At 39.9% G+C, this 18,352-nt stretch overlaps 1 protein-coding gene across 3 annotated transcripts in view; it reads right to left on the bottom strand.

Moving 5' to 3' along the window:
• LOC122807296 (collagen alpha-1(VII) chain-like) overlaps nt 1–18,352 on the bottom strand; it is a gene marked incomplete at its 5' end in the record, with an annotated part of 1,562,855 nt that overhangs the window by 141,334 nt on the left and 1,403,169 nt on the right. For 2 of the 3 annotated variants that reach the window (XM_044078422.1, XM_044078423.1), the window contains 1 exon segment: nt 14,933–15,031. In XM_044078422.1, the coding sequence (XP_043934357.1) occupies nt 14,933–15,031 (99 nt within the window). 3 annotated transcript variants of the gene reach the window in all.

Here is an 18,352-nt window from a genome sequence, read left to right on the forward strand (position 1 = left end):
ATCGGAGGTGTTGCCAGCTGGGAGTGAGCAGGAGGAGGATTGTATTGAGCACAGGCGGCCTAATCATGGCGTCATTTCCAACAAGGGAGCAGCAACCTCGTTAGATCTTGGGTTAAGGGCCAGACCCAAGACTTTGTATTCACAATTATTTTTTCCACAACTACCAGTGCCTGTAAGGAAAAAGAAAGAGAAGAAAATGGAATTACAGGTGAATGGTCAGAGCCAATGAGCAGAAAGCAGAGAACACAAATGGAGGAAAATCTCTGTTTGACTACAAGTACTGTTGAATTGGTGTATAATCTTCCCAGTTATGTTTTATCTACTTTGCAACATTGTTTACTTAATAAAGGATTGAACTTTGTTCCGGCAGACCATTCCAGTTATACTGATATTGTTTTAGATTTGAAGCAATTTGGTAGGAGACTGCAACTTTAACAAATGTTTGGTAATTCCACAAGTATGGATGTTAATGTGGGCAACCTGAGGAAGCCTAGTATTTATGTTCCACCCACAAATCCTGTTGTAGAGCTTTTATTAGGACTTGTGAGGACTAGTTAAGACAATTTAAAAGTTCTGATAAGATCAAATGCTTCCACAATTTGTCTGTTAAGTGAGAGGGAAGCATTGAGATCTTTGGCAGACAAGAAAGAGATTGTGATAAGACCTGCGGACAACGGTGAGGGGATTGTCTTGATGGATTCAGTACATTATGTAAATAAAATTAAATGCATGCTTGAGCAGGAAGACACTTACGTGCAAATCATACCATTAGAGGTGAAAAATATTATTACATGAGTTAACAGTGTTATTCTGAATTAAGGAACTGTGATGTCATAACTTTAATAGGTTTTTACTTTTATTTCAGTAGAGCATCCAGTTTTACTGATATTTAAAGCATTGCCTAAGATACATAAGGCTGCATTAGACCCACCCCTAAGACCTATAGTTTCAGGGAGAGGGTGGATCACTGAATGTTGTTTTTTTTTGGGTTGACTCGAAGTTGAGACCAGTTGTTTCTTCTGTACCTATGATCTAAAGGTTAGTGCCCATTTTTTGACTAGTTTGTATGAATTTTTTATGTAGTAAGAGTTTTAATAATTGTTTGTTGTTAGTTACTCTAGATGTACATAGTTTATTTACTGTCATACCTAATAGTATGGCTTACAGGCTATCAAGCAGTTTTTACGGTTACATAGCTGTTTGGACAAGAAGACATTGCTGCAAGTAACATCATTATTAGAAGTTATATTAGCGAACTGTATATTCCCCTTTGAGCAACAGCATTATTGGCAATGCTGGGGGGTAGCCATGGGCATCCCCTGTGCGAATTCTTATGCCAATTTAGTGCTTGCCCAGTGGGAAGAAGAACTTTTGGTTAAGACAGATCACGAATGGAAGGAATTTCTAGTTTTCTATTCACAATTTGTGGATGATATATTTTTGTTATGTATGGGTACAGTAATAGCATTGAGGAATTGTGTTCTTTATATAGAGTCTACTATGAGTTCTTTACATTTTATATCACAGTATTCTTATACTAAGATTGATTTTTTAGATATAAAATTAGAATGTGATATTTTAATAGGATTAATATGAAGTTTTTTAGAAAACAATGTTGGAGGAATGGTTTGTTAGCAAAGGGTAGTATGCACCCTGGTTTTGTTTTTCGCAACATTATTAAAGGTCAGACCTATGGGACATTAAGGTTATGTACAAATGAAGTACAACTATGGACTGAGATAGGTGATTTGATGTCTCACTTTGTTACCAGAGGTTATCACCCCAATGAAGTGAATAAGGTGGTAAAAGACACTTTGCAACTCAGAGGTTTGGAGAATAAACTTACTAGGTTTGTAGATTGGACTAAATGGAAAGATAATGTAAACATATATATTAAGTATAGTAGTGATGTCAGTGGCATTTGTGACATTATACGGAATAACTGGAGAATTTTACAGACTGATGATGCTTTGAGAAAGATAGTTGGAGATGCTCCCAGTTTTACGTTTAAACGTAACAGGAATTTGAAACAGATTCTGTGTGATAATGATAGAAGTAAGGTTGGCATAACTGGGAGGTTTGGAACATATCCCTGTATGTGTTGCAAAGCATGCAGATATATATCCAATGTTCATAAGTTTGTTCATCCGGTTAGTCAAAGGGTATATTCTCCTAAGCTGCAAGTAAATTGTAACACGGCCAATGTGATATACTTAGCCAGGTGCATGTGTTGTCCATCATTTTATGTAGGGAAGACCAATTATAAGTTGAAAACCAGGATTTTGAGGCACTTGTCTGCTATACGTTTGCAGGATGTGCATAATGCTCTGTATCAACATGTAAGTAAACATCAAAGACACTTTTTTCATTTTATGGTCCTACAAGTACTTAAAATTAATCCAAGGGTTGGTGACCTTGTTTGCTATACTGAGTATAGTGAAACACAATGGATTATTGAACTTGGGGCAGATAGAAGCCCAGGTTTGAATGGAGTTGTGCCTTTAAAACCTGTATTAAAGAGGCATAGACCATGTGTTTAGGGTTTTGGGTGTTGATTGGATAATGGTTATTTAAATAATGAGTTTGTATTACAAGGAATTTGTCTGATGAAGGGTGTATCCTGAAAGCGCTTATCACATTTGTATTAAAGTTTGCAGTTTTCCCCTAGTGGTCTGTGGAGTTTTTTCGTTGGTTTGTATAATGCATGCACTTACTAGAATGTTAAGAGTTATCTCTCTCTCCAGACACTGGAAATGTTGGACTGGTCACCTTGGTGGTCTTTTCACAGCAACAAAACTCCTTACAAGCTCAAGCTCCTTCCCTGTTCCATAAGCTCCTGCTACCAGAAGAAGGATTCCAGATCGAGTTATGAAGAATATCTAGTTTATATACCTTTACTAGAGGTAGTAATACAGTTCCAAAATGTTGGACCTTGGGGAACAACAAAGACCTCTGGGATTCTTACAGGTTCTGTTAGAAATGACAATTTGGATGGGGAAGGTGGGTGGGTTATTCCAGTGTCTAAAAGAGACCAGCTAAATATAACATTCTTAACTGCATAACTTATTTAGTTATTCTGGTCCTTTCTGGACACTGGACATGCTGGACAAAATTCCCAGCAGACCTTGGGTGGCCTACAACTGTGGCTCCAAAGAAAGCCATTGTCCAAAAAAAGAGTACTCATACTGTAATGCTTATCAAATGTATTTTAGGTTGACCATCTTGCAGTCACAGTAATCTCCTCCAGGGGTATGTTGCACAGTAAGACAGTGAAAGTGGCTTGAAGCTTGATAGAATCCACTCTCAAGTCTAGTGGCCAATGGTCTGCCAGAAGAGTAACAATAATCAGTCCAACAGGACAACCACTTGGAAAGGGTACGCTTGGATGCCTTATAAGCTTTTCTGGCAGGAGAGAATGAAACTAACAATCAATTGTAAATATTTTTTTGAAGTCTTTTGTTCAGTAAAGGTGAAATATAAGTAATCTGTGAACAGTGATGCAGTGCAACTGGTATTCTCCTTTGCTTGAATGGTTTGGAAAGAATACTGGTAAATGAATGGACTGATTAAGGTTAGTTTGAATGGCCACTTTCAGCAAAAAGGATGGGTTAGCTCTAAGTGTCACCCTGTCTGGATGAAACACCAAATAAGGGGACTGACAGGACAGGGCATAAAGTTCAGAAACTCTTTTTAAAGAAGTAAAGGCTACCAGAAGGATAGTCTTCCAGTTTAGACCTCTAATCTCAATGGAATTTTCTGGCTTGAATGAAGGCTTAGCTGATTTTTCCAGCACAAAATTTAAGTTCGAGAGAGAGGCAGTGTGAACCAAGGGTGGTCTGGAGTGAAAAAAAAACTTTTACGAAAGCTGTACATACCTTACAAGACACCAGAGAAGATGTAGAAAACCCTTCATGGAAGAATAATATATTTGCTTGGTGCAACTGATCAAGAAATAACTATCTCCTTTCTTAAATAAGCCTGGCAAACAGTAAGCACAAGGCCTATGGAGGCTAAAACGGAGTCTATATTCTGTTGAATAGCCTGAATAGAAAACTTCTTTCATTTGTATTTATAAACTTTCCTAGCAGAAGGTCTTTGAGATGCAGTAGTCAGATGGACCACCTCATGAGGGGTCCTTGACCATTACTCTAAGTGGAGAATCCATGAGGTCAGATGAAAGGACTAGGTATCTGGGTGAGGTATCTCAGACAGATGAGATAGCAAATGAGGGTACTGTGGAAGATGTATTTTCTTGAGATAAGGCCACAGCAAGGGGAAGCATATCTTGCAAGGCCAGAATGGAGTTATGAGAATGACCTTTGCTCTGCACATTTTGGTTTTCTAGAGGTTCATAGGTGAATTCTAGGCTAACTGCCCTGAAGAGCCATTTTAAGTCTAGCTAGTAACCTGAGGTTAGACTCAAACCCTGTACTTTGTATCTGTAAGATGAAAAACCTTAACTATTATGCCAAACCCACCACATGAGGAACCAGCTTATAAGCAGAAATGGGGGGGGGGGAAGGATACAGGAGACTGGGGGCCTGCTGTTTGAGAATGCATCTTAGTGACTGTTCCTCTTGAGGAACAATGGCCAGAGTAGAGACTTCTGCCATAACAGTGGCAGCTGTGGATTGATAAAAAAGTGTCCTTATGGACAGATTCTGGGGGTCTGTCCATCACAATATGTTTCTGACACAGGTGCTTTACTATCTGTGCCATGGGCTGAATTGTTTGATCCCAATGAGTCCTGAGTATATATGCAGTCATCAAATCCAACAGCTTGAGTATTGCAGCTGCTGCTGTAGTTTCAATTTTCTGAGACAGTTATGACTTCTTTCACAATGGTACAAATCCTGTCCAGTGGTAATTTTTCCCACTGGTTGACTGTTTTCAACTGGCAGCCAATAAATATTAGGGATTGTGCTGGAACCAAATCAGACTTTACTGCATTGACTGTGATCCTCAAAGACAGACACAGCATGAGTAAGTACTGCCTTGACATGAGGAGCTTTCCCATAGGAGTCACTGTAAGCCAGTCATCTATGAAGGGAAATTCCTTTCTCCAAAAAGTCGTATGTGAGCAGTGATAGGAGTCATGCATCTGATAACCACTTGGGAGGTTGTGGTGATCTAAAATGGCAGGGCTCAAAACTAGCAATGACTGGCTCAGACCTGGAAGTGCTGGAATCTCTTTGATGCCTTTGCTATTTTGATATACAGGTGTGTATCCTGGAGAGCAAAACAGCACATCTAATCTGCTGCCTGCAAACCCAGTAGTATTGACTGCACTGTAACAATCCAGAATGACTCCATCTTTTGATTTGGTTGAGTTAATGAGAATAGGTGTAAGGTCATGTGTCTTTTTGGACACCAGGAAGAATATGGAGTAGAAGCCAGCCCCTTTCTGGTCTGGTGGGACTTCTCGGATGGCTTTTTTCAGTAGAATAATATCTACTTCCCTCAGCACTGCCATTTTCGTTTGGAGTGGGACTGCTGGAGGATGTGAGGGAATGATTTTGAGTAGTGTCAAAAAGGGAGTAGCCTCTAGATATAATTTTCCTTATCCACCCAGCCTGTATGATGGACAGCTATACTGGTAGGTAAAGGAATGTCATCCCCTGACTGTCTGTAGAGTGGGGCAGTTAGGCAGCCTTTCAGGACTCATACTCATGGGATATTCAAAAGAATCCCCTAAACCTCTGGTGATCTAGATCACCTCTGTGTCTTTTTTAGTAGTTAGGTGGGAATTCCTCTCTACCATGGGAACCCCAGTCATACTGCTGCCTTTTTTCAGAGTGCTGGGACTTATGAAACCATATGTATGTTTTTGGTGCCCTTTAAATTATTTGAAAGCTCCTGTGTGGCACTGAAAACTTCATTCCAACAGCACTGAGCATTTTATCTCCTACTCACACTGCAGCAGTTTCTTTATCACCTTCTGCCCAAATAAGGAGGCTCTACCATGCATAAACATGCTTCCCAAATTGATCCTTCATCCTGGACTTATTGTTAGAAGGATGGATAGCCTGAGTGGCCTCAGGAATTTCTCACTTGGTGGCAACAGACACCACTATGGAATCTACATGAGGTTCTTTGCTCCAGTGCTGTCTGTCTTTGGGGATCCACTACACTCTATCTTGTTTACAGGGTACAGGCTTAGCCACATCCATCTCCTTCCATACTTTGGAGCACACCAGATCCACAAACTTATCTAGGATGGCACTACAACCTCTCTTAGCATGAAAAGTGGCATTTATGGGCCAAGATTCCCTCAGCCTCATCACCTTCAGAATCCAACCAAATGTGGTGTATTCAAGTGGGAGTTTGGTGGAACCTTCCCTTTGTAGGGATCTGAATCTTTGTAGGGAATCTCCAAGAGGGAGTCCAGATGCTTCCTCTAAAATCACATCTACCTTGGGGAACTGGAAGGAGAGTCATCTGAACCCTCCTGGGAAGAAGGCACCCCAGATCTCAGAAATCTGGGACTATGAGGTCTTTTGTCCTGTGGGAACATCGGTGATGAACAGTTGAAGGATCCAAAATCAATTGTGTCTCATGGCAGAATCAGTGAAGCTTGTACCCCCCCCCCCCCTGCAAATAACCTGACTTAGTATTCCTCTTCTCCTCTGAGTTAAAATGTTAACTGAAGTATTCAGGATCAAAGCCTCTAGCACTTACCAGACCAGCACTTGTATCACTGAATGGACACAGATCGCCGTCACTGAAGATTTCAGAGCTGAAGTCTCTTCAGATGATTTTTGCAATGACGAGTCAAATGCAAAATGCTTTGATACTAACAGCAGCCTTGACAGCATCTAGGCTGTAGAGAGGGTCAGTGCCAAAGACACCACTGACACCAAGGGCACAGGCATAAAAGAAAAGGTATATGCTGATGTCCATGGAACTGGTGCAGACTTTGGTGCTGCTTCCAGCACTACTAGCACTGAAAAAGGCCCAGAGAAGCAACAGTAGAAAAGATGGTGAGGAGATTCTTCCCAAGATGGCTTAGAGACAGAGGGGGTTGAGATAACACCATATTAAAGTTGGGCATTCATATGGCATAGTTTCCATTCTGGCAATAAGATCTGCAGTCTTTCTTCTGGGAGCAAGGGGTTATGGGACAGGGGAGGAGCTTGAGCTTGCAAGGAGTGTCACTGCCATAGAAAGAGTGGCAAGGCAACCAGTCCCAAACTTCCAGTGACAACACAGGGCTGCTATCAGCAAGACATATATAGTTGACACAGTGATGGAAACATACAAGTGGCACATTCCAATGACATAGTGGGAGTGTCTGCAACACTACAGGAGGAGGGTTTCCTCACATCCATCATTACACAGGCTGCTGTAGAGGTTCTGGCTAAGCAGCTGGCCTCATCAGAACATAGTAGACATCCTGTACCTGAGATCCCCATATGGGCTTCACTTGTGTTTCCAGCGCACACAGCATCTGATATGAGCACTGTGTCTCAGGTGGGCAATCCCACTATAGGGGACAGACATGGTGGGGGGTTGCCCCCATGACTCCAGAACTGTCACTGATACGTCAGTCACTCTTGGAATCAATAACAGCCCATCCTACATCAGGCTACACAGACTGTTGCTGACACAGCATCACTGTCAACTGTGGGGACACGACCAGCCATTCTAGTTGTGGAGGTCATCCAGATCATGGGTGGAGCTACAAATCTCATCAGGATATACATGTATGGTCTTGTAGTTCCATCCCTTCCCTGCCATAACTCGATCCAGTCCTCAACACCATAAGTCAACACAGTGGACAATGGCAATGGTCACACCCCAATCTCAGCACTGGAGGATGTAATGCCTCACTCCACATAACTTCCCACACCATTTAGATACTCTGTTCACTTTCTGTGATCCTACCCTGTATTATAGTGTTAGAGTTGCCTGTCACTGTATCCCCCTAACTTGTGAAAGCAATGATGAGTTTGTCCCCCAAATTCCTATTTTGGATGGGTACAATGATGGCTGATGCACTGTGTTGCTAGTTCACACACTGTCCCATATAACTTGGGTGCAATACTACATGCAACATTTGATTCTGTGTTGTCTGTGTCATGGCTTATAGCTGAGGACCAGATGTCAACTCTTTGCCAGTGCTGCATGACCCTGCCCTGCCTCTTCATCCTGCACCTCTGCTGCTGTTGTGAACTGAATGGCAGGTCCTGCCATGATGTTCACATAGTCTTCTGTTTGTGTAATGCTGTGCTGTGGAGCAAGACACACACAACAGATATTTTGTTGCATATGTTCACACTATATTGCAGAGCCTATTCCTGAGGTGCCTTAGCATTAGAGGCATCCCTTTGGTAGCCTGAACACCTGCTCCATTATGTTTTAGGTTTCTGCATGAGCTGTATCATATGGCATTTTCCACATTGTTTGAGGGTTGTGCATCTGGGTCATAACTATTGCTCAGTGGCATCTACAGCAATGCCTAAAATACACAAAAATATCTTATTGTATGTGGTATAACCCTGTCTATCTGGATTGCATGTGCACCTAACAACTAAGTTATCCTATGTGAAGTCTCCTCACAGGAACTGTTTGTATATATTGGTCATCTGCCAAATGTGTGAGTCTTGCAAACTACCTGGGTGGAACACAGAGACATTATGAATGATGGCCTAGGCAATACAGACCACCTGGAAGTTCAGAGAGATGAAGCTCTTCCTGTTTATGTGTTACAGGGGGAAGTAAGCTATGTCATACAAACAGCTGTATCAATATTAAACAAAAGTACATAAACAGAAAATAAGTCTCATCAAGTAATCAAGTAAGTAGTGAGACACTTTGAAAATAATGGGAATGAAATGGAGAAAATAAGTTGAAAATACACTTGGTATTAATATATGCCATGGAAGCATTATTATAGTTAGTGTAAGAATGCACAATAAATACAATATTTAAATGCTGGGTAAACAGATATACGAGTAACAGTCATATTCAGAATGAGTATGTGAAGTCAGAAAGTCCTTCTATGTGGCACAACTCATTACTAAGGGATTTGCATCCAGGAAGAAATAGGTCATTTTCTCCCTCTACTCTTCCTTCATTAGGCCAATCATCGAGTACAATTCTCCATTTGGCATGTACCTCACTAGACACCTGCAACAACTGGAGAGGCCACAAAAGTACCTCACAAAGCGGATCCTAGGCCTTAAACACTTGTCCTATATGGACAGACTCAAAAAACTCCAACTATTCTCTGTCTCATATCGCCTACTTAAAGGAGATTTCTGCTTGACATACAAAGCCATGTCTGATCCAGCTCTGTTAGAAATGCTACATCTAAAGAAATCCCAATTCCTCCGCACCACATGCTCCGGTGACCTCAACCTCATTACCACAATCAACAGAACGTGCCGGAGGGACAGGTTCATAACCCAGAGACTGCCCTTGCTATGGAATAGACTTCCCATACATGTCAGACAGAGCACCTCACTGGCCCTCTTCAAGAGAAACCTTGATGAGTGGCTGGGAAATAGAAGATTCACCCCAGGGATCACTCCAGTGGCTCTACTCAACAGAGGCACTAGGAACTAAGGTCAGGTGGCACGATGTCAGGGTAATCCTATGGGCTAGGTTTGTAAAGGCTCCAGGGCCATTAGCCTAGTACACACCTATGAACATACGAACCTACAAGTGTTAACTTTTCTGTACTGGACAGCCACACATGCTTGTCCATATGCTGTAGCATAATGCTGAGGAACTGGTTTACGATTTGTGAGGACGATGTCCACAATATCCATAACTTGTCTCTCTGTAGGTTGCTGGAAGGTCTGTATAGCTTGGAGTGGTCATGCCATGCAACCCCCTCCAAGTACACTTGTGGGAAGCATGGTTAGTCTAGGTGCCTTATAGCATCCCTGTCCACTTGATAATGCTTGACAATATATTGGTCTATCAGATGGTAGTACTTCAGGCACTGTCTCTACCTCCTCCATTGATATAGATGGATGCAACATGAACACTGTGAGCAATGAATGTGAGAGTAACTCCTGATACATGCTGCTGTGATATTACTGCTACTGCTGTTCTTAGCATGGCTCCCATCATGTACATTGTGAATCTTGGTGGTCACATTTGGTAAGAATTTCCACTCAATACCACCATTTATACAAGTTTGAATCAGTCTGCAACCTTAGATTTATTCACTTGCCTATTCTGTGTGAGTCACTTGCATGGGTTTCATCACTGACATGTATTTATGCAAACAATAACATGCATTGCATACCATGCTATTTTAATCATTATGCAGTCAAATTATCTATACCTTAGAATCACTGACATCTTAGATCTGGTCACTCACTGTCTGTACTAGTTTTTACTCAACCCTATGTTAACTGAATAACATCCTCGAGATGAACACTATCTGCACCAATTTGTGCTTCATGCTATGTTAACTATGCTTGGATTTCTACCAGATTCAAGAAGTACTTGCTAAATACTTTTCATTTATTTTTACAAGTCAAGGGCCACAAGAAACAATCGATGCATATGTGGATGGGATAAATCACAAAACTAAAGAATGCCAGAGGCAGAACTGTTTATAAAATAAAAATAATAAACCGAAAAGCAAATTTCTCAACGAAACAGAATGAACGCTAGATAAAGTTGTGAATATGAACATAGTAAGGGAAATAAGTATACAAATGAGAAAGCTTGTAGTAGAAATTGATGTGTGCAAGATCAGGGCAGAAACGATCTGGACAGAAAAAAACAGTCACATTGATGTTAAAAGTACATGATGGTATTTATAATGATGGGCAATATAGAAATATCCTGGCAAGATGAAGGCATAACAGGTAGCCAGGAAATTGCTGCCAGTCATAAATAAGAGAAAAACACCTAAAGAGATGCCATGTTGCTTAAAGTATAGGCATGAGGGCAAAGCTTGTGCCAAAGAGAATAAAGATACAAGTAGCAAATTCCAGTGACACAGTGGAACTGTCTGCTCATGTTTGCAAGATATTGTACAGTAAAATATTTAAAATTTACATGGACTGGACCATAATATCCTTTACTCAGCAAGATCATATAAAAATACACAAATATATGTGTTTCAACTCAGCCAACATGCATGTACACTAAAAGGATAATTTGTGATTTATTCTGTTAACAAAATGTTATTTACTGAATCAATTTTTAAAAATGTGTAAAACAACAATAAAAGAGAAACAGTGGTTAGAGAAACATTTTACAAGTAATTAATGCAAATAGAAGAAAAGATAATGTATATTTGGGCACTCTATCAGAGCAAGAGTTGTTTGCGAATGCTACAGATTTCCATGCAGTGGACATTATTACTAACGAAAAAACAGAGACACATGAACTTGCAAGAAAAGTCAATCAATGGACTGAGAAAAGTACTGATTACTGGTAAAAATATTAACTTTTAGTAGGTATTAAGTTTGGCTCCATGGCACAGAGAGATGGAGCCCTGACTCTGACTCAGGCAACTGGGATTTAATTAGCATCCTGAACAATGGAGCAACTAGGCAGGCAGGGGAAGGAGTGAAGAGGCATAGTCAGCCCATCTCTCCCAAGGGAGGATGGGAGTTGCATGCAATCTGAAACACATAGGGGCGTGCGATCACCCAGGAGACCAGAAAAACTGTCATTCATGCTACAATGGTAGGGGCAGGGCTGCTTGCAGGCAACTCCCCTTGCAGAAGTAGGACATCCTCCATCATAAGCCCAATGCATATCACTCACTGTTGCCTTGCTGAGTGAATGCAGCATTAGGGATGAGAAGAAAAATGAAAAACATTGAACTATTTCACCCAGGAAAGGGAACAATGGACTAACAGAGCAGAATACAGCCTGATGGTCAGCAGACATTGGTACCAAAAAGTGCAGAAAAACTTTAAGCAACATATTGTACAGGGCAATATCTTGTCAGAAAGTGTAATCAAGAATTTGATTTTGCAAGATATAGAGAACAGCTTAAGGGCTATATTACATTACATTGTCAGGCCATAAGCTAATACCTAAAGGGCAAAAAGAGCTATACTGTATTTACAAAAATGGACCATGCAATCCTTTATTTCAAATGGTGTTACTACAACTACATATTTTGCTAACAAATGCTTGCAAACATATAGTTTCATTGGACCAAGAAACAGTATGCAGATAGTAAAGGTAAACATTCACCTTTTCATGAAGGTAAACACTCCCACATTCATGGAGAACACGCTGTGAATGCTTGTAAAGTCAAACACTTGCAGGTTCATGAAGAGGATAAATCATAGTTTCACTGAGGAGATAATTCATGCATCATGAAGTAAAAAGGTTGCACAATTTATTAGAACACTTGCAAAACAAACCAGTGTGGAACAGCAGTGATGTGATGAGAAATACTGCACACAAAACTACATTAAAGATTGATGCAAAGTGTCAGTTTTATATTGCATAGAGAAGATTGCTTCTTAGGGAACTAGTAAAGATGATGTTAGACAAGACAAGGCAGATTGAGATGCAGCCGAATTATAAAAATGTGGAAATAAAATAAAAACAGACAGTTTAAAGAAATCAGTAAGTAATATTTCAGAGGTGAATGCAGCCCCTCTTTTATACAGAAAACTATAAACTGGATCAATGTGACCTTAATATTAGAGGAAATGATAGAGACAGTGCTACATAAAAAGACTGTATGCCACAACATAAGGTCATGATTTGGAAGTAAACTGACATCACAGCAGCACGATCTAGACACAGTGGAACCTTTTTTTAATCTGAAGTGTTTGAAATTGTCTGTCAGTGTTTAATACTACATTTGAAACTTCTGCTATCGCAGCTCTCACAAACTGTTTTTGATGCAGTTCTTCAGAGTTCAAAATTATTTACATATTTATAGGTCCAAAGGTTGGATAAACAATCTCAAAGCCTCCTAGCCATAGGAGAGCTTGATCTCTGGACACATGAATTTATAGGCTAAATTTAAACTGAGATAGGAACTTTATTTGATAAGCATTGAAGTATTTGAAATATGGAGTTACTGCATTTCATCGAATGGCTAATAGTAATGTTTATTGAGGTTAAGGACCTCATGGTTTCAAGTCATTGGTGGGTTTTCAAAGTACAGTAAAAGGTTTTAAATTATAATAAGAGGGCTTTAATGTTCTGTATGCCAGGTGCCTCCTCTAAGAAGATGGCAAACTACAGAGAGGAGAGAGAGAGAGAGAGTTGCTATAGGGTTTTGCTACAAGATGAGCATTGAAGCCCTTCAGTTCTGTCTCTGTGAGGAATCATTGTACCATTCCCAGGTATAAAAGATGACATGTAAGGAAGTTACAGAACGTGATACTTGGTCTGATAAGAAAGGGGGCAATTACTTTTCTGGCACACCTTGAAAATCTGGTAGTGTCTATACATATGGGTATCATATGTAAAGTCATTACCTGCAAGGATTCTAAGATCGTTTACTATTTACTAAATATTTAGCTGTTGTCCATCAATAATGTATAAAACTGGTGTTTTTTTTCTAAATGCCAGAATTCTACATTTTTTGCACTAAAGGCAAGGTCCTTTCTACTGCATGATTTATGTGTAATGTTAAGTACTGTTTGAACAGAAGTGTTTTTAACTGAAGTTAAGGACTATGCTCCTACCGTTGCAGTCATCTGTGTATCTGATAAGCCACACAGTGAAGTCAGTTTTGACATATGTGAAAAAAGATGTTTGTGAAAAAAGATGCCAAAAAGCGGCAAGACATATAGTACATGATACAGAAAGTCATATACAGGAAAATTGGCTCAAGTGCAAGGCAGCATTCTGAAGGTATAATTTTGATGTTCACTAGGGCACATAAATATACTTACTTATTTACTGTAGTTAACACCTTGTCTAATACATATTTAATAACATAGTAACATGGTTTCTACATAGCTCTTCTGAGCCTGCACACTGTACAAATAAAAGTATCCTGTTTTTTTTTTTGCATAAGTTAAGGACTGACTTTTATGCTGGTATGCACTTCTCAAAGATACAGTTTAGAAGATCCCATACAGTATGCACAGTTCATCCACATATTCTTATCATGATCCTGATACCATTTAATTTATCCACTTAAAACATTAAAGAAGTATGTGCTAAATTTCATTATATGCAGCTGTTGTACTGTCAGTGACACTGTGAAATCAAGACGTGTTTGCACACACACGCACACACACACACACACACACACACACACACACACACACACACACACACACACACACACACACACACACACACTGCATTAGATATGTAACAGACAGTTGAGGAAAGTTTGTATGTAACCATCCCAAGTACTTAGATCAGGACACACATTAGCATTTCACAAACACACACACACACACACACACATGCACACAAACACACACACGAAGATTAGATATATCACATACAAGTGAGGTAAAGTTTATTTGTAACCAGTGGAATAATTTAAATTACTGGAATATTAATTTTACTGTATACACATAATGATTCTAAATGAGCAAGTACTACCTGCTTCATGGCTTGATTCTCTGTATTAACCTTTGTACCACTTCTTTCCATTTTTGAAGTCTGACATTCAGGAATTCTTGGTCACTAGACATCAAATTATACACAACAGCTAGCTACCTGTATTATCACAATTTATTTTGTAAGAACTGTCTATTTAACAACAAAAACAAATTTATGCACAAGATATCACATAAAGCCATTAAGGTAAATGATCATTAGTTGCTTTTGTTAGACTGAATTATTCACATCTGAGTGAACCTGACTACGGGTATTTCATCTACAGAGAGACTGCCATTAAAACAAAACAAAACAAACAAAAAGCTTCCATTTAGGTGGGCAGTTGAGCAGTTTGCTGATTTGCGAGCATCAGTAATAATTCTCACATCCCTTTATGTGATGAAACACCAAAGTCAAGACTCACCCTTTGATTCATCAGTGTTTGACACCTCTAACACAGGGACTAGTCGAGAGTTAGACAGGAACGTTGACACAGATGGAGAATCTGATGGGACACCTAGACCTAGGGAGGACAAGGATTACACAGAACATACACAAGGGCACAAATATGTATTATTAATGCAGAGAGTTGGATGCAGTTATTGGCATACTTAAACACATGCATTGTGCAGTACTGGCATGCATCACAGGGCAGCATTCAACAGTATTAGTGGTAACAGGTACAGTTCCTTTAGTTACAGTGCATACAACTGAATCATCCGAGATAACAGAAGAAATGTTAAAATATTTGATTTTTTATGTTACTTTTTATACTGATTCATAATTTAAAGGTTAGTTACTCAGACACATACCATAACTCAATATCCAACAGTATATCAGTCAGTGTTTAATAGTTACAGGATGCTTCCTCATTTACAAGGTAGTGAAGCACTGGAAGGGTTAGCTGAGAAGTAATCATTAAGGACCATCTCCAGTGGCAAACTTCTCTTAGAAACATCTACCTATGTGTATATATGTCCACAAAAGGGAAGGACAGTACACCTTCTGTCCAGTTCTTTTGTGCCAGCAGCTAAAACAAACTTTACAAGGAGAGTTCCAATAATTGACCAAAAGTGCAAGATGAAGGCCAAAAGTGCTATTACAGGATAAGACAAAAAAGATTGGTTACAAAAAATGCCTACCGTAGAAGTTATATAAGTAACCATTGTAACTCCAAACCATTGACCGTGTTTCAGATGGCAGTTTCATACTACCTTTACAATTCCTCTATAAGAAAGCAATATTCAGCAAAGACTTCTTCAAGCAATGAGGTCTCACTGGGCCAGAAAGGGATTTATATGTCCTCCTATAGCTGAAGGTTAAATGAGGTAATCACTAAGCAAGCGGTCTGTTTGGTAACTGATCTTCCACACCTCCCTTGAAAAACAAAGACCAAATAATAGCACTGTCTGATGCAGCCACATAATATCTGAGGACTCTCCTGACATCTTTTGTGCTTAGGACCTTTTATTCATTATTGGCCTTACCCAGAATGTAAATCTAGAGCTATTGTCTTGATTCAGAGAAAAGTGTTATGTACATGGAATTTATACATAACAAGACTATCATGGTGAAAAAAATCTGTCTCCCCAGCCCTTACTAGAGCTGCTTGTCATGGGTTGTGATGTGATTTAAACTCCATCATTACGAATGAAAAGGGAAACTAGTGTTCAGTTGATTTACCCAGGTAAAAAATCGGGAAGAGAGACATTTTTAGTTTTACTTCTCAGTTTGTTTCCCATTATCAGGAACATTATAATTCAGCTGTTAATGTTTAGGGAATTTACTGTTTGTTATCAGGTGGACAAACATATCATGAGGTTTATATATCCTACTATTTCCTAGTGTTATGCTTTTATTTGCTGAACATGAAAGTTACCTTACTTATTTACAGAGTATCAGTGACTGACCTTTTGAAATCTGAATTAAATACTGTAGCACTGCAGATCTAATTCATTTCATTTGTTTAGGCTTCTTCAGCTAACCAGACTGTTTAATGAAATTTTGGAAAGCGAGGGGATGCCTGAGAAATGGAGAAAAAGTGTTTTGGTACCGATTCTTAAGAATAAGGGTGATGTGCAGAGCTGTAGTAACTACAGAGGGATTAAATTGATCAGTCACAGCATGAAGTTATGGGAAATAGTAGTGGAAACTGGGTTAAGAAGGGACGTGATGATTAGTGATCAGTAGTATGGTTTCATGCCAGGAAAGAGCACTACAGATGCGATGTTTGCTCTGAGAGTGTTGATGGAAAAGTACAGGGAAGGTCAGAAGGAGTTGCATTGTGTCTTTGTGGACTTAGAGAAAGCATATGACAGGGTGCCTAGAGAGGAGTTGTGGTATTGTATGAGGAAGTCGGGAGTGTCAGAGAAGTATGTAAGAGTGGTACAGGATATGTACGAGGGTAGTGTGACAGCAGTGAGGTCTGCGGTGGGAGTGACGGATGTGTTTAAGGTGGAGCTGGGATTACATCAAGAATCAGCTCTGAGCCCTTTCTTATTTGCAATGGTGATGGACAGGTTGACAGACGAGATCAGACAGGAGTTCCCGTGGACTATGATGTTTGCAGATGACATTGTGATCTGTAGTGAGAGTAGGGAACAGGTGGAGGAGACCCTGGAGAGGTGGAGATATGCTCTAGAGAGGAGAGGAATGAAGATCAGCAGGACTAAGACAGAATATATGTGTGTGAATGAGAGAGAGGATAGAGGAATGGTGAGGATGCAAGGAGTACAGGTGGCGAAGGTGGATGAGTTTAAATACTTGGGAACAATAGTTCAGAGTAATGGTGAGTATGGAAGAGAGGTGAAGAAGATAGTACAGGCAGGATGAAGTGGGTGGAGAAGAGTGTCAGGAGTGATTTGTGACAGACGAGTACCAGTAAGAGTGAAAGGGAAGGTCTACAAGAGGGTAGTGAGACCAGCTATGTTATATGGGTTGGAGACAGTGGCATTGACAAAAAGGCAGGAGTTAGAGCTGGATGTGGCAGAGTTAAAGATGTTAAGATTTGCACTGGGTGTGATGAGGGTGGACAGGATTAGGAATAAGTATATTAGAGGGTCAGCCCAGGTTGGAAGGTTTGGAGACAAAGCCAGAGAGGCAAGATTACGTTGGTTTGGACATGTGCTGAGGAAGGATGCTGAGTATATTGGGGAAAAAGATGCTAAGGATGAAGCTATCAGGTAACAGGAAAAGAGGAAGGCCTAAGATAAGGTTTATGGATGTGGTGAGAGGACATGCAGGTGGTTGGTGTGACAGAGCAAGATGCAGAGGACAGGACTAAATGGAAGCAGATGATCCGCTGTGGCGACCCCTAATGGGAACAGCCAAAAGAGGATGATGAGGCTTCTTCAGCTAGCCTATAGTAATAAGATGTAGTATAGTAACATGAAACTCTTATTTTACATACTCTACTATCAGAAGACTTCTACTTTTTTCCATTTTAATCAAAACACTGGCTATCTCTAATTTATTAACACTTATTTAGGATAAAGGCACTTAAAAGTTCTCAGGGCATATAATATAGTTTATTTTTTTCCTAGTTAACTAAGACTGTAGCAGGTTACTGTTAAATTGGAGGACTTTGTTTGTTTGAGCATCAGCAATGGCTCCTGTCTAAGAAAAGGCTCGGATAGGTTTGAGTCTGAAGACAGGCCTACTGAACATCTGGAGCTAATTGGTAAGCAGTGGCAAACTCTTTTAACTAGTTTTAATAAGGGCAGAAGGGCTGAGTCCTTGCCTCTGGTCTTATTTAGTAGGATAGCTTTTTCTTAGCTTTCTGCCTTTCTGGTTTATCCCTTATCTTTGACCACCACTACCTCAGTAACATGCACCAAAGACCAAG

Source organism: Protopterus annectens, chromosome 7.part0 (genome assembly GCF_019279795.1).
Source record: "Protopterus annectens isolate FY-2018-M chromosome 7.part0, PAN1.0, whole genome shotgun sequence".
Lineage (NCBI taxonomy): Eukaryota > Metazoa > Chordata > Ceratodontiformes > Protopteridae > Protopterus > Protopterus annectens.